This window comes from Biomphalaria glabrata, chromosome 10, assembly GCF_947242115.1.
Source record: "Biomphalaria glabrata chromosome 10, xgBioGlab47.1, whole genome shotgun sequence".
Taxonomy (NCBI): Eukaryota; Metazoa; Mollusca; class Gastropoda; family Planorbidae; genus Biomphalaria; species Biomphalaria glabrata.
The window spans coordinates 37,515,840-37,539,242 of NC_074720.1; the positions used below are offsets into that span (position 1 = coordinate 37,515,840).

Genomic DNA, 23,403 nt, shown 5'->3' on the forward strand with positions numbered 1-23,403 from the left:
GTATTATTTGATTTCTAAGATAATTGTCATTTGGTCACTCGGATACCGACCAATCCAATTAATTTAGTCACGTGAAACTGTGGCCTTGAACTGGTCAAGGATTCGCGGGAATTGAACCATACCCAGATGCCTTTCTTTCTCTCTTTCTCTCTTTCTCTCTCTCTCGCTCTCTCTCTCTCTCTCGTAATCTTTCATTTCATTTATAGTGTTTGGCATACCCACATGGTTATACACTTAGGCCGTCAGTTAATGCTTAGATACAGTGTGATGTTTAGCCAATGGATTGATCTTCTATTTACATCCTTAGTTTGTAGTTGGATTGATGATGTAGACCTGTGTACTGATCTGATGTGTAGTTATTCCCAATCAATGACAAGGTAGTATTTAGATCTAGTTCAAGTGCATATTTGTAATAGTTATAAATCAATTTTCTAGTCATGATCTATGTCTCTCTCTCTTTATTTGATGTAGATTATATTTGTTAAATTGTTATTCCAATTTGTGTCTGTACTTAGGCTGCGTATCTGACACGTCAAAGTGTAAATAGCATACATTATTCCATTATTATTATCACATTCGATATTCATGATTCATACTAGACCTGAAACTATCTAGTGGCAGGTTTTGCTGTTTGACTTGGTCATACATACTATTAAAATCACTAAATCTAGAGACACTTCAGAACACAAGTATCAACGATACATAAACACTGAACTATAACTTACAAAAGATTTTTTTTTTTAAATACTCAAAATGATAAATAAAGATAAAGGCACATTTCTTAAACCTTATGAGTTATGCTAGGACAAATTCGTACAAGTGCACCTTCTTCCCTATTTCCATTAAAACATAGAACGAATGCCTGAATCAGCCAGGAAAAAAAATGAATCAGCTGAGTTTTGTCTTTAATTAGCATGCATGACTAGATTAACGCTTGGATAAAGTCAGAAATATATTAGATGAAAAAGAAATATTGTGACATAGAGTACTACTGCAAGCAAAATGGTTGTCATTCTATGCTGTCAAATTTCTCTGCTTCCCAATGGTTAAATGATTAGTAGGCCAATACTATTAGATCTACACAACAGACCACATATATCATATAGTGTGTTTTTATTTTAAAGATTTAAACAAAACATACAATGCACACAAAAAAAGACATTATAACTTTATTCCACAAATAGACGTGTTTCTGGTTCTTCGTTTGTTTGTCTGGTTTTGATATCAAATACTTCGAAAACATTAAGAAACTAGAACAGACACAAAATAGAGCAGTGAGATTCATAACAAACGAATATTCACATTTGTCTTAAGTCAAGAGTAACACTTTTAGTAAAATCACTAAATTTAGAAAGCCTTCAGGAGAGAAGACTAAAAAGTAAAGTAGCAATTATACATAAAACATTGAAACATAATTTTCAAATACAAAAAAAAATCGAATAAAATACTCAGAAAGACGCAAAGATAAAGGCACATTCCTCGTTCCATATGCTAGGACAAATTTGTACAAATGCGCCTTCTTCACTAGTGCTATTAGAGCATGAAATGGGTTGACTGAGCTAGCCAGGAAAATCAGTGACTTGGCAGAATTTAGGTCAATGGCTAATATGCATGACTGAATGCATGACGCATAGGATCTAATCATCATCTTTTTTTTTGAAGTAACGTCTGTATTTTACAAAATACAACACATTTACAACTGACATACAGACCTATATAGATATGTCTCTATTTCTATGAGAACTGCCTATTTGGTATTTGCTTTGGACTTTCTTCACGATGGTTCCAAATTCGAATCCTGCCCGCTTCCATTTCCTGCCCTCATGCAAAAAGTTTGTTGTAAGCAGTAAAAGGCTCCGTTCCTTCTTGGAAATGACAATAAATAGTTGCAATCTTATTCTGAATACCGCTATTTCTGTTCTATATATATTTTTATCAAGCCTATCGCTAGAAACAATAGAACCAAAGCCCATAACGTATTGGCCCGGTTAGACGAGTGCCTCTTACAGATATGACCTTGTATTGGGTATAACGTATTGTTTAGTTGTTGTTTTTTCATTCAATGAAGAACATGCCAAGGGAGATAAAAATATATATATGTGAGGTTTTCTTCATTTTTAATGCCCTCCCCTAGATTAATGTTATATCAAGTTGAAGTAAATATTTAGTTACGAAAGCTCAGGCCTCTTCGTATGATGTTATTATTATTATTTAATTTATTTATTGGAAATAAGAGTACAAGAGCTGTAGGCTTTAATAGAGCAGTATGAGTGTACTGGACCCTCATCTTGTGACGTTGGAATGATGTGCTCTACCTGACTCTACGGTACCTCACTCCTTGTGGTCAGAAATCTTCCACAATCCTCTTTTGCACCTTGAAATATAATTTTGGTCAAGGAATCGATTTCTCAACGTGACGAAATCGACCCAGTTATCATAGCTTTACACAATTGAAGAGCACCACACTGCTAGTCTATTAAATTTTTAACTTTTTCTGTTGCTGATAATCGAAGAACATTAAGACCTACTTGTTTAAAACTTTTTTAGATTAGTTTTTTTTTATTTCTATTGTCGTGTTTGTGTTTGTAATGTTATTACAGCGCCTTGAGCCTACATTTTGTTTGCTAACAGCGCTTTATAAATAAAATTATTATTATTATTATTATTATATTCATCCAGATATTTTCCAGCTCTGGGCATATTGTCCTGCTAGTAAAGACCCTCTTGTTATGCTCACCCCGAGTGCTTCTATTCAGCTATTGATATATTTGCTATGATGCTTCTCAATCCGCTTGTTGTATGGATTTGTGTGGATTTCCTTATTAGATATAATTCCATCTATCCATCCCTGGGGCCCTGGCCTGCTTTAACACATCTCTCCCTTCTGATCTATCCTCCCGGGCTTGCTGCCCTGCCTCATCGTGGCGCCTGGGTGGAAACAATCGTATAGACCTAATGGGGGGCGAAAAAAGGCTCCCGTGGGAGTGTCTAAGGTGGCGTGAGAACATTGCCATTGCACTGGCGGGGATGTGAAAAAGCTCCCGCAAAGACCTGTCAATATCAAGGCGCCGTCCCTCAAGGGTCCGTTTCATAAATGGCGTGACCCGCATGGTTAGCCTGGTATAGCATACGAATACGACGGGGGAATGCAGTGGTGCGGCCTTCGCCGCGTCTCTAGTCCGCGAGTCCGGAGTGTCCGTGTCCACTGGAAGTGAACGCATTTAAAAACTCTAAAGTTTAACTCCGAGTCTCACCTCCCCCCCCCCCGGTCGTCGGACAGGGTGGCGGGTCGGGGGAACCCACAATCACCCAATTCAGGCTGGTGAAAGGGAGCTTTTGTTCGCTTTTGCTGGCCTTGGTGTTCCAAGTACGATGTACAAGACCAGTAGGACTCTTTAAGATCTAGCCAGTACTTTACGTCTCCATGCCAGGTCTTTGAGCTGGTTCTAGATCTGCCTCTACATCATCAAGCCACCGGTGAACAGTCCTTGCACCTCTGTTCTCAAGCATTCTTTCGAGGTGACCTGCCAAAACAAATCTGTTCCATTTTATTTCATTCACAATGAAGAAGTCTTCATATAATAATAATTTTATTTATAAAGCGCTGTTAACAAACAAAATGTAGGCCCAACATTACAAACACAAACACGACAGCTAAAATGACAAACTAATCTTTAAAAAAAAGAAGTTTTTAACAGGTAGGTCTTAATGTTCTTCTTGAATGTAGTGTAACATGTTGTCTGTCTGAGATCAATGGGGGAGTGAGTTCCTAACACAAGGACGCCCAAAAGCCTAAACCATAAATTTTCTTTTGTATGCCTTGTGGCGTTCGGTGTACATAAATGAAGCTATCTAGGGTGCTGAGCACTATGTGGCTGTAAATGAAGCTATCTAGGGCGCTGAGCACTATGTGGCTGTTCTGCTTTTTTAGACTGCTCGTTTTCTTAAAATATTTTACGGAAATTGTACAACCAGCATTTCTACCTGCACTTTAAAAAAACATTTCTCAACTTCCTTTTTATTTGCTTTGCGAGCAGTTTGAGTTGACTGCGTACAATATACGAAATAGTCCGGCGTTACGCTTGAGCGTCTATGTCCTGTAGTCATGCGTGACTGTTTCCGAATAGTCTCATTAGTAATGAACTTGAAATTTCAACAAGGCTGATTCTTTTTTAGATTTAGTTGAACTAGAGGACAATGCTTCAGGTATTCACGTGGCTTTATTATATTGAAAACTAATAGAAGTGCCCGAGTTTATTGTAAAAGATAAAAACAAAGTCAATGCAACTAAAGTAAAACCTTTGTTTATTAATGACCCCCTCCATCACCCGGTGATAGCGGAGGATTTTAATATATATATATATATATCCAGCTCACGTGCATACATCTTAAATTTGTGTTCTTATATTAGAACTAGCTATGTCTGTACCCGGCTTTGCTCGGGATTTTTTTTAATAATAAAAGGCATCTATGCTGTTTCAATGGTTAAAATCTATGTCAAGATGCCTGAGTGATGCCTCATTGACCTAAATCTAGTTAAGTCTCTAGTTGTAGGACAACTTGACATACTCTAAGATCACCGCTAGTATGTAGAGAACGTTCATGCCAAGTTTCATTAACTCTTTCTCTCCGTAATTATTTTCTATGTTTGGATGGATGTCTTTATTTTGCTCAGTAGTATTTCACTCCCCTGTTAGGATTAAGCTTCAATAACGTTTTCGTTTGTTATCAGAAAATGTTTTAGCTGGTATAGAGTTAAAGGGGAATGCAGGCTCTTTTTATATATAAGACAAAGTAGAGTTTAGATAATCAAACATTAATTTAATTTAATGAGTTTAAATCAACGATGCTATCGTCAATTAGGAGAGAAAGAGTTAAGATGGTCAAACGAGTTTAATTTACTATTTGGGACATGTAAATCTTACATTCTACTGTATGTATTAGATATGCGCAGTTAAAAAATAAATGTAACTATTTCAAGCTTTGTCTATTGCTTAGCCAAGAATTTTCAGTTCACATGGCTATTTCCGTGTAGCGTGTGCGCATGTCCGAAACGTCGATACGTCCAATGAGAATCATACGGACGTAAAATTTATAGCATTGCTTCATTATTCACCTAACGAAAAGACAACATTGGCCTAGGAAATGAAAGGATTGCGGAATAGCCTATCAGTTCACTTTATCTGCCAGAAACCGGAAGCACACACACAATATTCTCTTGTATATTATAGATACAGCATGTACAAGTATTCAAGATATTTAATGACCTTTTGGCTCGTCGGCGTTTTTTTTTCTACTAAGTTATGATAAGGATAAAATCAAAATGTAGTTTGTGCTTCCCTAAATGTCTATACATTTTTTTAATGCCTTCAATGACGTAGATCTAATTGAAAATATAGAAAGGCGTAAAGTTTACAAATTAAATAAACGATTTATATAGTTCAGGTCAGTTCATGTGTATTTAAAAATAAGGACTTTGTTCTCCTGTATCCTGAGAAGTAGCTTAGATTTAAGTCATTTGCGCCCCAATTGGGGAATATTGTTTGAAAGTTTGAACTCTTCCACCAGCCCAGCTTAATTTATCTTAACTAACGGACTTCTTTTTTTCTCCATCTCTCTCACTCTCTCTCTCTCTCTCTCTCTTTCACGTTGTGCTCTCATCCGTGAAAATATCAGTTACGCTTCCTGACGTCAACTAGCCCCCTTCCTCCCCAAATACCAGTCTGTCCTCCCCCTCCCGTCTCTCTCCTCTCTCCTTCTCTCTCTCTCTCTCTCTCTCTCTCCCTCTCTCTGACGGGAACAAAATGAAAGTAGTGGCGGCACGACTTTACTGGGTGCCCAATGGGCAGACGATATAGTTTACACCTAGAACTTCTAATTGAATTTGTTTGTTTGTTTGTTTGTTTTCCAGCTCTTGTCTCAAGTCTTTACCCATGTCTTCTTCGCGCCTCTGTCTAGAAATGTGAAGCTTAGAGCTAAGACAATAGATGATGTCTACAATGTTACGATGTCTACAGTGTTACGATGTCTACAATGTTACACATATAATGACTAGAACAAAGACATCGGTCTCCATCGAAATCCGACTTTTTGTTGAGGATGGCTTGGCCCGTTGGCTAGAGGCCTCACAAGTAAACATCTTTGTCTGATTCTACCATCACGAAAGACTAGGAAGTCTACGAGGCGACAATAGAGAGAAGAGAAAAGGTACGACTGGGAATAAAGAAGGGCAAGCGGTATTGTTCATTTACCGTCCGAGCGACAAGGCAATTAGAAACCACCTTAAACTGGAATGGCCTACGTTGTGTACACAAACTTTTAGCCCCCCCCCCCCCATTTTAGCACCCAGGGAACGCCCATGGATTGGAAGGAAATTTCTTTTCCTAAACAAAAAATTCACAGAAACTTAGCCTCTTGCTGTGTGGGTTGTCTAAACCCGGGTATCTGTCCGAAGCTACCCATGAACCAATATTGGACAATCTAAACAGATCTACTATTTATATTATTTCTCCGGGTTATTTCTGCTCCGCCGAGTACCCACTACACACCCGTTTGTGCGTATGGGTTTAGGGAAGGTTTCTTTTTTTCAAATTTCGATACCCCTGTGATAGCCATTTGTAGAACAGGTGAATGACCTAGCGCATGCGCGTCAAACATGAATAGGGACTGTTCCCCCCCCCCTCCCCTTCTCATCTGAAAAAAAACGGTGACGTAAATCACTTCTGCTAAACCATCTGTGACTGGTGGAGAGAACAGACGTGAACATCAAATTCTGAAATGTAACTTACAATTAAACCAAAAAAAAAAAAAAAAAAAACAGTCATAGCTCTAGCCTAGTAGTTTTACAATAGTCTGTGATTCATCTCATTAAAAAAAATAAATAAACCATTTTAAAAATATATTTTCATTCATAATGTTGGAAATGTAACCTATACAAAATCATTTTGCTCATTCTTACCATCATGGATTAAAAGCATACATTTTTTTTCAAATGAAATTGGATGTTATTTCAAATTGATTAAAGATATAAGACAATGTCCTTAAAAGTTGTTTTATTTATTCATTTTCATGTGTATGCTCTAGGAACGTAGAGAAGGCGGGAAGACTAAATGTCCATAGAACATGTCGTGTCTGGCAGACGACAGAAGAAAGTTAGACGACGGCTTGAAAGGGAGAGAAATCAGGAATACGATTGTTGTGACTTTTTCTTTTACAATCGTCTTCTCTGCCTTCAATGCCCTGCAGGTGAGTAGTTGGCCTTTGCTTTCCAGTTTTGGAGTTTGTGAAAGTCGATAGATCTTTCAGACAACATCCATGGTTACATCGATATAAATAATTCTCTTCTTCCCTCAAGAGTTTAGACGAGAAGTAAAGGAAAGTTTACTCTTTTATTTCTGAGGATAGAGTTATCCCACGAACTTTACGAGCCTTAAGTGTAGCAAAGTCATACAGTACCATGAAAATTGTATTTCCTACATAGATCACGCTCAATAGCAACAATTGATTAATACTTCAATCTATCTACGAGAATTGTTGAACTTAAGTAATTCTTCATAAGTTTGAGGCTCGAGAAACTTCTTTCACCAGATTCCACAATTACGGCTAATGCATAATGCCGTTTTTATTTATCGCCCGTAGGATTGGCGTTTTCCATATTGAATGACACCCCAAAAGGACAATTTTTGTCTATATATTTCATGAGATTTGTATGAGTTTTCAAAAGATTTTTAATAATTTCCGGATATTTCCAGGACTTTTTCGTATATTTTGCAATTTCAGGAAATTTTCAGGAGCTCCTGGTAAATCAGGCGGCCGCGAGAAATCTGTTATAAGTTTCTAAAATGGTTTAATTTAATAATTTACACATAGAATTAGCGCGGGTCCTATGAAAGTGTGAGGTTCACTGAGGTCGGATAGGTTGCTGTGGCCTATGGCCGCCCCTGCAAAATAGTGGCGTATGCTACGCCGCCGGTTGACTAGTTTGAAATCTTAGTGGTGATTTTAAAAAGGAAGATGGGGAAATGTACAAATAAATTAATTGCAATTAATTTACACACTTATTATTAGATGTTCCTATTTATAAGTAAAAAGCGGCTATTCCTTTGCTGTTGTCATTTGGTTTTTTAAACTCATATCCAGGTTAATTCGTGTTTTTAGCAAACGTCGTGTCAAAATCTCACTAATGAGCCTATATAGTCATTTCCTTCTGAAAACATTATTATTTCTCTGACACACTGAAAAAGATTTAGCGTTATTCAGAAATCTGGCCAACTCTCTATGATTAAAACACTGGGGTTATATTAACACAAAAAGTTATCCCAGTCAAACCTGCTCTACATATGTATTCTGTGCACAGGATACACCAGAAAGAATTGCTCTTTATGGATTGGTCTAGAGAATGTAGAGTTGGACCCTTTTATAGTGCCTACTGATATATGAGTCTACGAATAGATAGAAAATGACTTTTCAAACTAAAAAGTCATCATAACAAGCAAATGTAAAAAATCCTTTTTAAAAAAAAAAAAAAACAAAGTTTATCTAAAGGGCAAGAACTCCGTCCTTAAAACTATATCTACCAATAATGTACAAACTATTTCTCTTATTCAATATCGAACAAAGTAATTAATTACCAATAATTAAGTGACTAATTTATTCATTTTTTGTTAGGTACACTAAATAATTGTTTAAAGTATCAACGTGATCGGAGAATGCGTGAGTGAGAAATAGCGTTAACAATTAGGGGGACTAAACCCAACAAATTTAGCCATATATGTGAGTCCTGAAGTATTAGTTTCCCTTGTTGCTATTAGACAAAATAATGAATTACCAGTAATTAATTATGTAATTAGTAAATTTTTTTTATTGATTCATGTCTTGTCTAGGACAATGAATAATTGTGCAAAGTTTCATCTAGATCTGAGTATGGTTGTGGAAGAAATAAAGTGTACACACTTTTTACCAGACAGACAGAGTTGATATAAGCTTTGTAGTAAAAAAAAAAAGGGGAAATTAAAAAAAAAACTACTTATCGATAATCGTACACAGTTTCGTCGTTTTAAAAATTCCTACCATTACCTCACACACTAATTTAATAGTAAAAAAAAAAGAGTGTAAGGTGATCCAAAGATGGGTGTCAGGACTTGAATGTGTTCGTTAACTGTTTGAGACTATTGACTTGATCAGACAAGGTTACTGACTTCGATGAGATGACAATCAATACGTTAACCTAAATATGAGTTCGAAACATTCAATGGTCAGTATTAATTAATTTTGTTTTATATAGCAGAAAGGGAACTAAAACTTAACCCTGCTATCTTGAGATTTAAAATGCAGTAATTAGCGGTTCTTTCCGTTAGATAAGCTTTGTTTGGGTCACTACTTTTAACTGTCACTGAATACAATGCGCAGGGCCCGGAGGCTGAGTGGTTAAGCGCTTTGCTTCCGAACCTGGGGTTCTGGGTTCGAATCTCTGTGAAGAGTGGGATTTTGAATTTCGGGAGTCCACCCAACTCTTATGGGTACCTGACTTTAGCTTGGGGAAAGTAAAGGCGATTTGGTCATTGTGCTGCAACGTGACACACTGCTTGTTAACAGCTGACCAAAGAAACAGATGACCTTATCATCATCTGCCCTATAGATCGCAAGGCGAACTTTTAAATACAATGCTCAATATTTATATGCAAACTAATATAGTCTCCAAGCTAAACCAAACCACTAAAGTGAAACGAGGTATATATATATGGCTCCGTTTGTCTCGAAAGGCAATGGATGATCTCAGATGAGTCACTGGTTTTGGTCTAATCTTAAGACGGGGCAAAATCTGAAGTGGCTAATCAAGCCAATTCTAGAGCGGCAGACTTTGCCACAATTCATGCATATGTATGCCTCTGATATAGGGCTAGCGGACAGGGCAGCTTTCTTTTTTTCCCTCTTGAAACGAGGTATAAAGCGAAGTAAAAATATAAAACCAATTATTTCAAGCTAAAATTTCGAAAAATAGTGGTATACGTTGATAGAGAGTAATAGAGTCACGCTAATAGCACACTGTATTATTTGACCACAAAGTAAGATTTGATTCTTTTACAAAGCTTATATCCACTCTGTCCGTCTGTCTGTCTGGATTCCAATACACGTTTTATTCTCCCTCTTCCCATTCTCGGATCAAGTTGAAATTTTGTTTTTAATTTCGCTTGGTTAAAAAATTATTTTAGATGTACTAGTTTGTATACTAAATAGAACAATTTCATACTAGCAGCCCAGCATGAGCCTACATGCTTAATACTGTGTGAGATAGATATGTATAATTTTATTAGTATTTTGCATGTCGAATACTCATATTGAACACTTGAACCCTGGGAAGGTGTGGTGAATAACATTCAAGGAGGGGGGAAATAATGACAGATAGATAGATAGATAGATAGATAGATAGATAGATAGATAGATAGATAGATAGATAGATAGATAGATAGATAGAGATAGATAGATAGATAGATAGATAGATAGATAGATAGATAGATAGATAGATAGATAGATAGATAGATAGATAGACATTAATAGTGAGTAGATTATTAGATTAGATTTGATCCACAGATTATTTTGGTGATTAAAATGGTGTGATCATATTTGAGAGATAGTTAAATTGAGTTATTCGATCAAACATTAAATTCATATAATGCATCAGTTCTAAATATACACACACAAAAAAAGGAGTAACGTTTTATTAATTTACCTCGACAAATACAGAATTACAGGTATATTATGCTGTCCTTTTACTGTTTACCTTCTCCTCTGCATTAAAAATCCATGCGTGTTTTGTCTAACTCTGTTGCCAGAATCTGCACAGCTCCGTCCACGAGGAGGACAGGCTGGGGCTCATTAGCCTGGCGGTGTTATACTTCACGTCCACCCTGACCAGCGTCTTCTCTCCAACCATCATCAGCCGAGTGGGCGCCCGGACTGTCATGGTGGTCTACTTCTTCTGCCACTGTCTGTACGTGGCCGTCAACTTCTACCCAACTTTTGCTACCATGTTACCAGCGGCGGCACTGGTGGGGTCACTGTTTGGTCCTGCCTGGACTGCGCAGGTTAGTGGGTTTTTTTAACTCTTTCTCTCCGTAATTATTTACTACATTCTGGTGGAATCATCGCTGGTATCGTCAGTTAGGAGAGAAAGAGTTAAGTAGTTTCTTTTATCTAATAATAAAGTTTTAGATAGTGTTTTAATATTGTTATTCTAAAAATCTAAACTATAGAAAATAATTAGTTGACAACGAGTGCATTGTCTAGTCAGGTAATTGGAGGCCCTAGGCGAAGTGAATAGGCTGGCCCGAAATGAAAACAAAATAAATAAAGACAGAAAAATACGCAATGGATTATAAACCGTCCTGTATCTAAATCAACAAATAAGTTTGATTCATAGAGCGCCGATAGCTTCATGGAAGATTCATGATCACCAAACTAGAAATTTGACATTTCACCAAAAGAAAGAAACATTGGTCTTCTAATATATGTAATCTAACAAGCAGATCTAAACATTCGCGAATAAACCTTGAATCATAGTAGAACGTTAGAGCTAGGCTAGTAGATGTAGAGCCTTAGAGTTTTGAGATTTCATCTAGGTTTCGCAATTTTTTTATCTAAAAAAAAAATTTTCTTTGAGTCCTGTGCGATGCCCCCACCCCACCTTGGCGGTGGCCTAGTTTGCCTATACCCAATGCCGGCCCTGGTCTGGTTCACTTTAACTGTGGAAAAGTATGAAAAATGCTTGACTGTGAACATACTTCTACTAGAGATAATAGACACTTCCATCATACACCTTGATTGCCCTCGAAGGCATTTATTTGACAAAGGCAGAAAAAAAACAAAGATTTAAGAAACCTAAACTTGAAATCATCTGGCAGAAATGAATGTTTACATTTTGTACATTTTCAATTTCTCTAATTTATTATTAAGATGAATGATTTATTTTTTAAATTGCCTGCGGTTTGTACACCTGGCTACGCATTACTAAAACGACATAGATGCCTGTTATTTATTTAAAAAAAAATATTTTTTAAACGAGTAAAGCCGGGTATAGGATAGCTAGTAAGATATAAAGTTGTTTTTAACTAATCTTATATCCACTCACTCGTCTGTCTGTACAAATTTGTGCAGGTTATTTCTCCCACTTCCCATTCTCGGATCAAGCTGAAATGTTGCACAATTATTCATAGTCGATGACACTACATGAATCAATTTGAAAAAAAAAATAATTAAAAATCCGTGTTAATTAATTAATTAGTTTTTATATAGAAAAGAGAGTTAAAGCTTCCAGTATTGATATATTTTGCGGTTCTTCCATCGGCATAGCTTTTTTTTGTGTGTGAGTGTGTGTGTTTTAAAGTTGTTGTTTTTTATGTTTTGCTTGTTTTTGTTTTATTTGCATCTTAGCTCTACAACCCAAAAATATTTTAAAGACTTTTTTTGGTTCTTTCTTGGGTGATAGGTCTCTTTCCTAATACAGCACATAGGCGGTTGTTTTATGCTATTAGGTGAAATATTTAAATCAAAAAAATTAATGCACGTAGTCCAGTTACGTTTTAATTCAATGCAAAAAAAAAAAAGGGGGCTATTAAAATCATTCTTTTCATAAAATGCAACGTATAAATATGAGTACATAAGTCCATGTCGCCTTATGTTGACCCCAGGGGTGCGAATAGAGTACAGGGCACGGCCAGGGGAACAACATTGGGGCGGCTATGGTTACATCACCTGAGTATTAGCAATGGTAAGAAGAATGTCACCCACGCAGCAGTTACCCTCTCTCCTCTCTCCATGCAGCTGATGTTTCCAAAGGACCGACTGGTACCCGATAAATTTTGGATCAGCGGCGTCGCAAGTTATGTCGTGGTCTAGCTATGTGTACTGCAAGCTGATTAATGGTCACATGCTCCTGATTTCTTCAGGGTTGGTTCCTAAAGCTACTCACATGTTTTTGGTATAGCCGTAAAGCTGCAGGGGTTTGGATACAGAGTTTTTCTTTTCCTGTGTGGGTGGCCAACCAAGTCTAACAAGCCCTTTCTGTCCGAATAAGGTTACTTATGCCTTCTACACGGCATTGCAGATCGCTTTCTTAATAGGGACACATACGACGGTTAATATTTTTTGTTAGGCTTTGTTATGGTATCTATTTGTCTGTTTATCTATTTATGTTTCTATCTATCTATCTATCTATCTATCTATCTATCTATCTATCTATCTATCTATCTATCTATCTATCTATCTATCTATCTATCTATCTATCTATCTATCTATCTATCCGAATACATTCTTATAAAATCTACTCTTCATGTTTCACAGAGCCTCTACATCACAGTCAACGCCGACTCCTTCAGCAAGGGGAGAAAAACCTCGCCTTTCGTCATCATGAAGAGGTTCCAGTGGTGCTTCTTCGCTGGCCTTGCATCTTCCCAGGTACTGGGAAACGCCGTAAGTGGCATGGTCCTGCACCAGCATCATCTCGAAACCGAGACTAATAGCTCTGAGGATGGCGTCATCAAATCATGTGGCGTCTACGACTGTCATAAATATCAAAACTTGACGGAGGTGAGGAACTTTCTGCATTATAAGAGTCAAGAAACTAAGATTAGTTGGAACTAGCTATGTTTGTACCCGGCTTTGCTCGGGTTTTTTTTTTTCGTTCTGTTTTTTTTTTTGTTCTATTGCAAATGTCATCTATGCAGTTTTAATAGTGTATGTAAAGATGCTTGATTGATCTAAATTCTAAATCTAGTCAACTCTGGTTGTATGGTAACTTGACTTGTCCTAAGATCACCGCTATTGTGCAGAGAACGATTGGTCAAACGGTTTTGATTTCTATGCAAGACATACATAAACCTTACATTGTAATTTATATATTAGATGAGCAAGGACTAAGCATTATTATAAATTATAACATTTTATAAGCTTTAACAAATAACATTGTGATTGGGGGGGGGGCAGTGGTAGAGTAGTTAACTGATATGATGCCCAACAAAGGAGCTTTGAGTTTAATTCGGGATTTTCGAAATGTTACTGAGATTCTTGTTTACGATCTATAACAGGCAGTAATTGAGCGGTTCTGTCCCTTATATAAGCTTTGATTTTTTAAAGTCTTTTTGTATATATTGCTTGTTTGTTTGTTTTTTCTTTCAGTCAGAAGACCCACACGGTAAAGCTCTCACCGTAATCATGTCAGTGTACATCATCTGCACGGCGATTGGAGTTGCTATGGTCATTTCCTTTTTGCCGCCATTGCCTCGCCGTGATTGGATCACTACTGTCAGTGTCAAGGACAGCGTCGTTTCCTGCTGCAGTGTTTTGTTTACGTTGGATACGCTGCTTTTGGTTCCTTTTGTCTTTTACACGGCAGTGCAGAACGCTTTCTTAATAGGGACATATACGACGGTAAATGTTTTTTTCTTAGGCTTTGTTATAGTATCTATCTATCTATTTATTTATCTATCTATCTAAGTATACATGTATACATAGATACATACGACTATACAAATGCATACATATGTCCATCTCATCATCATCTGTCCTTTGACTTCCGTAGTAGGGGGCGCTGTGGCTGTTCTTGTAACCAAATCCCTCCCACTTTTTACGGTCAGCAGCTGTTCTTAGCTTCTTACAAACTGTACCTTGAAGAATGAGTTTTGATAGGGAGTCGTGTCTTACAATATGTCTAAACCAGCTCAGCTTTCGTCACTTCACAGTATTGAGGGGTTTCTGTTTTTTGCCAGCCAGAATGTTGACTTGTTACAATACAAACTCATTTCTCATATTTTCATGGTATCTAATACCAAGCATTTTTCTGTAGCATTTACTTTCAAAGGTTTGAATTCTTCTTTCAACATAGCGTTCAGTTGTCACAACTATATATGAGTACCTAGACCCCTTTTAAGAATACAGTTTTACTTTTTACTTAGAATCTACTGTAGCTCGTCCTGAATTTCCAGTTTCCTCATGTATTTAAATGTATCTATGTACAATCTCCCACACCCATTCTCGGATCAAGTTAAAACTTTAAACAATTATTTTTTGTACTTTACAAAGCATGAATCAATTTTTAAAAAATTAAAAAAAAATAAAAAATTAGTCAATTAATTGTTGATAATTATTTTGTTTGATGTCGAAAAAAAAAGGGAAATGACTTTTGCATTATTGTTATATAGTTGTTAATGTGGAGTTTTTCCCCTTAGATACGCCCTTCTTTTTTTTTTTTAAGAATTTTTTTTTCTTTTATATTTTAGTCTTATGTGTCTTGTCCGCTTGGATTGTACATGGTCGGCTATGTTATGGCGGCTTACGGAGTTACTACCCCAATCCTGTCCATAGCCATTTACAATCTTTCAAAGCTCATCAAGTCATTCATATGTCTCCTCCTGGCCATGGGGGCCCACATTACTCTCCTGGTCATACTGTTCTTCTGGGCGCCGGATGAAGATAGCACGGTCCACATCTTTGTGGTGCCCGTCGTTTGGGGCGCGTCTGAGTGTATCATTCTCACACAAGCCACAAGTAAGTCATACATAGTGGTTGAACGGAAGTAGTGAACATATTGATGGATGGATGGATTGATGGATGAATGGATGGATGTAGGTATGTATGCATGGATGAGTGGATGGATGGATAAAGGTATGTAAGCCTATGTAGCCTATGTATGTTGGCAGCTATGTAAGCGTAGATGTATGAATGGATAGATAAAGGTATGTAAGCCTATGTAGCCTATGTATGTTGGTATCTATGTAAGGTCAGATGTATGAATGGATAAATGTATGTAAGCCTATGTATATTGGTAGCTATGTAAGGGCAGAAGGATGAATGGATGTACGTTTTTATGTATGCATGGATAAATAGATTGATAGATGGATGGGTGAAAGGATGGATGGATTGATGTACATAGTTATGTAAAAGTAGATAGATGCATGGTTGATTAGATGAATAGATGGATAAATGTATGTTTGTATGCAGCCAATGTATGTTGGTAGGTATGTAATGTTAGATGGATAGATAGATGGATGGATGAATGAATTTTTGTTGGTTTGTATGGATGGATGAATGAATGGATATGTGGATGGATTGATGTATGTATGTAGATATGTAAGTAAGTATGTATGTATGTAGGTAGATATGTAAGGGTTGATGTATGAATGAATAGGTGGATCCATGAATTGATCTTTAACTGATGGCTGGCTAAATTGATCGTCTGAGTGATTGATTGGCTAAATGATTATAGATGCAGAGATTAATTGATTGATTCGTTCATTATTTCAGCCATGATATCCAACCACAACAACAACAATGCAGGTCACAAGTTCGCTAACTTCTACACGTGGCGTAGCCTGGGCTACTGTTTGGCCTTCCTCTGCGCCACCTATTTATGTGTGTCCATTACAATCGTACTCACCTTTATCTGTGCAGTAGTGGCTTTGGTTCTCTATGTGGTGGTCGAATTTAAACATTTGGTAACTTTTTTTTTTAATGTTGTTAGCTTATATCAGTAATAAACTCAATTATATTGCAAACTTTGAAGTCTGTACTTAATAAACCTTCAATCTAGAAGAGTTCCTTTTTCAGACCTTGCCATCTATTGGGCAGATGATGGAAAGGTCATTCGTTTCTGTGGCCCACGGTTTACGATGTTGTCATGTGGCCATGTGTTGTGGCCAGCGCCACGACCAACCACCTTTACTTTCCCCCAACTAATGTCAGAGCTGAGTGGACTTAAGACTCTTCAACAGGATTCGAACCCGGGACCCTGGCTAGGAAGCCTAGTGCTTTACCACTCAGCCACCTCGCCTCCCCATTACAATCGAACTCAAACCTGCGAGCAGTCATAGAAAAACAAAACTGTATAATACCGTTACTCATTAAGTACTTCAATAAAAACAAGAAAACAAAGTAACATGAAAATGCTTTTTGACTCTTAACATTGGACTGACAAGTCAACATATCAGCCAATATCAAAATACAAAATACACAACAAGATTTTTTTAAAAAGGGAGAGAACTTTCGTCCACTTTTTCGATCTTTCATTGGGTCGACTTCAATATTTGTTTATAAATGTCCTTCAAACCTATGAGGAATTGAAAGCTAATCAAACAAAAAAAAATGTTTTACATTAACAAAGTAGCAAATTTGTAAGTATACATAAATCTGCACCTTTCAGACCTTGCAATCTATGAACAGATGATGTATTGGTCATCTTTTTCTGTGACCCACGGTTAACGAGGACGTCGTGTGGCCAGCAGAACGACCAACTGCTTATACTTTCATGCACCCAACTTTTGTCAGGTACCCTATATCTATATCTGTTTAGCGTTATCTCCCTTCCCCCCCCTCCTAAAATTAGATATCCATTTGAAACAAGATAACAATGTGGACAATATTTGTACTTCTTTAATAAGAAGATATTCTGGTCGACAATTAAATATCTCGTGGAATATTTAATCCCATCTACCAATTTGTAAATTCAGTTTAACAATAATTCATTCTAAAATGTTAATGCAACACCAAACTCTAAGTAAGTGTTTAAGCCCAGGCAGTGCATTGGGGGGGGGGGAGGGGGAGGGGCGTAGTGACCGAGGGGAAAAATCTTGGCTTCTGAACCGAGAGTTCTCGAGTTCAAATCTTGGTGAAGACTGGAAGTTGGAACATTGGGGATTTTAGGGCTCACGTGCATGAAATACACTGGGTAAGTAAATGCGGTTGGTCGTTGTGTTGGCCACATGACACCCTCATTCACTACAAACAGAATAGATACCCCATAGATTGCAAGGTCTGAAAAGGATACCTTCTTTTTTTTTTTTCACCTTTTTTTTTTGTTTCATGTTAAACTTTTACCAACTATTTGTCTTTACTGACTTTTGTTTGTTTATTTATTAGCTGACGAAGCGTGAAGTGTGCGTCTCAGAGATAGATGTATCTGTGTCATCCAGCAATGACGATGTTAATGGCGTGGATAGACAGATTGACATCCCTACTGTCAACTCACCTCTGATGTCACTACAGGTAAGCACTTGTGTGGCACACGCCAATGTCAGGTGTGACCTTTTTTTATTTTAAGGAAAAAATCAGTTAATACGCTTATGCACAGTCATAGATGAAATTCTAAATATGGAAAAAAAAATTTTGCCAAGTCAACCTAAGCGCTTCCTAATGTAGAAAGCAGTAGAGAGCCATACACAATTTATACTAGAGAGCTTAGGCATTGATACTCAGGGGGAGATAAGTGACACACCAGGTTGAAATCACTTATGAGGTGATAGTATCAACTGCAGGATCAAATAAAAAGTACCCATCTAAAGGCCTATGTTGAGTTTGATCGTAATCACAGAGATCCAAATAGATAGACCAACGAGAAGATATGTATTCGCTCTTTCCAAAGCTTATATCAACTCACTTTGCCTGTCGAAAAGTTTGAACATGTTATTTCTCCCTCACCTATTCTCGGATCAAGTTGAAATTGGATCCAAGAGTGGATGTGGGAGAAACACACTGGCAGATCCAGGGGGGGGGGGGCGGTAGGGGCGATCGCCCACCCCCACTCGGCCGCCCCCCCCCCGACACAGGGGGGGCGGACGAATTATAGTATAGAATTCACACAATTTGTATGCGAATTTATTACTTATGTTAATAATATATACTAATTATTTATATTTCAACCTATTTTTAGATTATTTCGCCCCCCCCCTTCTAGTATTTTGGCCGATTTGGTAGGGTCGAGAGGGGGCGATGGCATCAATCCGCCCCCTCCCCACCATAAACTTTCGAGTGGGGGGGGGGCTGTCCTATTTATTTGTAGAAATCACAGCTTGCTAACAGAATCAATTAAATATCTATATGATTAAAACTTGTTATTGGTATTTTAACCGGTCTTTATATAATTTCGTTCACCTGTTGGCCGATTGGAAGGGGAAGAGCGAATACCTCCACCGCCCTTCCCATCTAAACCCTTTGAGTGGGGGGGGGCGGTCCTACTTTTATGGAGAAATCATAGTATGTGAACAAAATTAGTCGAATATCTATATAATATAAACAGGTGGAAGTGCGATACATGCAATCCCCTTCCCCCCATCGGACAAATCAATACTTTTTCTTTTTGTATTATAGTAAGAAATTACAAAATTTAAAAAAATCTGTCACTAATATAATTTATATATGCTATAAAGTAAATTCTTATATCGAGTCGCCCAACCCCTATTCCTTAATGCAAAATGCAATCAATAGCAGAAATTATAAAAAGGAGCGAGAATTAATCGTTTTCATTTTACCGCCCTTGCCCTTTCCAGACAGAGTTTGTGTAATTTGACATGAATTTATCATAACTATTTTAAGAAAGACTTTGCTTTGGAAAAGTTATAATTCAAACGAAATTTTTCAATATAACAGTCACGGTTGAGATGAGTTCAAAAGCCAGATAATCTTTTCCTAGTCGACTTTTTCCAACCTTTACTCTATCTCATATTTTTCTAGTTAAATAAATTTAGGACTATAACTCACAATGTATGCTAGAATTTTATTAAAAATTATTAATCGAATTTTTGTTTTCTGCGGCGATCCTCAAAACCTTAATCTAAATATGTGGGGTATCTAATCTTTTCAAAGAACAAATCGGTTTTATTTGCAATGTATTAAGGGACTATAAATTCATATTAGAATATTTTTCTCATTATTCAAAAGGCACTTTATAATAGAATGAATAATGAGCTGTAGGGCACGAGAATGCGTTACTGCAGGGAAGAATGCCAGAAAACGCTTTTAGCGTCGAGGCTTCGCCCCGAACCTCACTGATGAATAATAAGCTGTAGATGTCAGGAGAATGCGTTTCTGCAGTGAGAAATGCAAGAAAACGCTTTTGGCGTCGGGGCTTCGCCCCGAACACCACTAATAAGTAATGAGCTGTAGATGTCAGGAGAATGTGTTTCAGCCGTGAAAAATGCAAGAAAACGCTTTTGGCGTCGGGGCTTCGCCCCGAACCCCACTGATAAATAATGAGCTGTAGATGTCAGAAGAATGCGTTTCTGCAGAGAAAAATGCAAGAAAACGCGTTTGGGCGTCGGGGCTTCGCCCCGAACCCCACTAAAGAAGCTTACAGCGCTCTCCCAGACCCCCAAGCTTGCAAGAGAAAGACTGTTTTTTTTCTGTTATTTTCGCCGAAGATTGAGAAACAGTCTTATTTTATTCTCATATATCGAATATATATTTATATATATATATATATATATATATATATATATATATATATATATATATATATATATATATATATATATATATGCTGTACGCACGTTTATGCATAGGGTTAGGGTTTACTGGGCGTTAGGGTTAGGGTTTGGAAAAAAATCGCCCCCCCCCACTCCAAAGTTCTGGATCCGCCAGTGGAGAAACAACGGCTACAACTGCTAGAGGGGACAAAACCCCATATCTCTTAAGACTGAAGGATCAATTTGCCTTGTTGGTATCAAACAAAATAAATAATTACCAGTAATTAATTGACTTTTTTAAAAATTGATTCATGTTAGGTACAATAAGAAAAATTGTTTAAAGTTTCACCGTAATTCGAGAAGGGGTGTGGGAGAAATAACCTGTTAAAAATGTTTACTAGACAGAGTGAGTTGATAAAAGCTTTGTAAAAAATAAAAAAAAGATTCGCTTCTTTTATATTATGTACAATATGGGCCTAAGAACTGAGAAAAAACATTTTAATGGTTATTTTTTAAATCTTAAGATGCTAATTAGTAGAGGCAAAACTAGTGCTATCAATTCCTTTTATTGTTCACATTAATTTCTAGAAATCCATTATTGCATTTAAAAGAGTGTTGCATAATCCTCAGTTGTTTGAATTTTGAGTTTATAGGCCGACAATTTTGTTTTGTTTTTTATCCTTGCCCACATATTCCACATTAGCTCTTTTAACTCATACACTTTTCTTCGACTCCCAAACTTTTTAGGAACGAAGTGTGTTCGATTACCCCGAGCTAAATGACGTCATCAAAGAAGCTCAGTCCAATTGGCGCCGTGGTTCCAATGGCCCCAGACTGGACATTCAGAGGGCCATGAGCCACAAGCACCTCCAAGACAGTCAAGCTATGCGCCTCTACCACTCCCGGCACCTGGCCACGGTGGGCGACTCCCAGGGCATAACCAGGTCATTCTCTGACAGCCACGTTAAGAGCCTCCCTTCTCGACAGGGGGCGCCGTCATCCTGCTCCATCAGGGGCTCCAGCTCCAAAAGCTCTCGACTGTCCGAGCTGAATAACTGCGAGGCCCATTTCGATCCCCTGCTGGAGGTTAGTGTTGCTGACAATGTTGGAACTCAAGAAGACATTGAAGACACTGTGGAAAAGAAGATATTTCACATAGACTCTGACAGCGAGGCTGGTGATTTGATCAGCGACTTACATTTAGAAAATCGGCATTATCTCCGACACATACTTGATCCTTTGTGCAGCCGTCAGCATCATGAAACAAACTATAATGGCTTGTTAAACTTTGAACTACTCGTCGAGTCACCAAAGTATTCCAACCAATCAAACAAAGCCACACTTGAGAGTGGGAACCACGTGGAATTAGCAACGAATCAGCGAAACGGAGACATGTGCTCGAAACAAAACAAAGCCTTCATTCAAAGCGCCGTGCCAGCAGATTGTGGTTACGTAAGTGAAGAAAAGGATGTGATTGGGTCCAACCAGGAAAGCGATTCACTGTCATCCCCGACGAGCCCGCCTAAATATCCTCAAAGGAGGTCACTCAAACGGCGGAGCAAAAGCTCGTTCAGGTCAATCGCCTCATCCATCTCAGCGGCGAGTTTCAGATTTTCCAAAAGCTTCCGGCAGATCAGCAGAACCAGTAGCCACAGAAGTAGCAAAAGATCAGGGGACAGCACCAGCATGGACGCCGACAGCAATGGCTTCGTGCCAGAAGATAATGACTCGGTGATAGACGCATTTAAACCAAAGAGAAATAGGTCAAGGAAGACTGACCCAGATGAAAAAGATAGTATCAGTATATACTAAAACAAATGATTTGTTAATGTTGGTGACATCACCAAATATGAAATTGTTAACGCTGTAAAATGTCTCTTTAAAAAAATATTTTTTGTATGTGAATGTCTTTCACTTATGAGTCTCAAGAGGCCCAACTTTGGCATACAAGACAAAAACTTGTAATATCCAGGAATGTCTACCTCTAGACATCCATTTGTACAATCTGTATCAACATAGACAATTGCATAGTGGAACATTTCTACCGACTTCTAGTTCAAGTATTTAAAAAAGGAAAACTATTATTGAGTGTGATTTGTATTTATATGTTTACACTAGATATATGTAATTATATACATACCAGGTATATAAAAAGAAAGAGACGGGAGGGGAGAGGAGTGAGAAGAGATTTTATTCGAAACTAATGTAGTCTGTTTAAAACTATAAAATAATTAAAAACGGAACCATCTCTTTCTAAACCTTAATTTAAAAAAAAAAATGCAGCTTTAATTTGCTAATGACATTTCTGGAAACATTCACGATTTCTTTTCATATTCTTATTGTGTATCAAACTTGCAAAGTGGCATAATTATCCCTCATTAGTGACGTGTAAGAACTGGATTGCAGATGGACACAATTATATGTCCATTAATGACGTTTCAATTCATGAGCAGTCAAAACTATTATGAACTTTATACCCCCCCCCACCCCCCAAAAAAATGTTTTAAAAAAATAGCCGTTGTAATAAGCTGTCCACAGCTGTTGCCTGCACAGCTCAAACTCTCGTTTTATGTTATACATGTATAAAGTGTTCTATGGATACAAAAGGAGGAGATCATTCTCAGTCTAATACTCATGTACAAATATTATTGATAAATAAAAATGTTCAAATGATATAGATCCATATGTCAAGAGTTTTAATTTGTATTATATCATGAATGTGTGACGCTCTTTGACTGCTCTCTGAAAATACAGACAATAGAGACGCGGCTCAAAGACTATTGCCAGCCATGTGTGAATAGGCCAATACCTTTCATTGCTTTATTTCTTTTGAGCAGATGTATTGGGAAAGACCAACAGGTACGATAGAACAATAAATATTGAGAAATTGTTCCGGCCAAACGTTCTTTGTTTTACTTGGTCCCTCTGGGTCACATTTATGCATGTTTATTGTATGCGAAATTGTTGTCGGAAAAGACATGTGTGACACGTAATAGCTCGTTGTTGATGGTCTATTTTGTTGATGATTATAGATGTTAATGGTGCATGCGAGTCCATATGACACAGCAACAGAATGAATCAAGAACATACTTAATAACTCAGGCTGATAACTTCAACAATTTAATGAACAATAAAAAGGGCACAGTTCTCTGTCGTTCCTAGCCTAGCGTCGTCT

At 37.4% G+C, this 23,403-nt stretch overlaps 1 protein-coding gene across 4 annotated transcripts; it reads left to right on the forward strand.

Annotated features, from left to right (window-relative positions):
- Positions 1-225: 225 nt before the first annotated feature.
- On the forward strand, positions 226-22,907 carry LOC106060915 (protein unc-93 homolog A-like). Of its 4 annotated transcripts, none has more exons than XM_056044982.1 (9): positions 226-377; positions 7,084-7,245; positions 10,833-11,084; positions 13,339-13,584; positions 14,173-14,424; positions 15,273-15,540; positions 16,297-16,487; positions 17,908-18,033; positions 20,976-22,907. In XM_056044982.1, the coding sequence occupies exons 2-9, from the start codon at positions 7,123-7,125 to the stop codon at positions 22,038-22,040; spliced, it is 2,523 nt and encodes an 840-aa protein (XP_055900957.1). In that variant the 5' UTR covers positions 226-377; positions 7,084-7,122; the 3' UTR covers positions 22,041-22,907. The 4 variants fall into 4 exon arrangements, with proteins under 4 accessions (XP_055900957.1, XP_013074400.2, XP_055900959.1 ...); XM_013218946.2 differs by lacking the exon at positions 226-377 and adding an exon at positions 6,720-6,779; XM_056044984.1 differs by lacking the exon at positions 226-377 and adding an exon at positions 6,826-6,850.
- Positions 22,908-23,403: the final 496 nt, after the last annotated feature.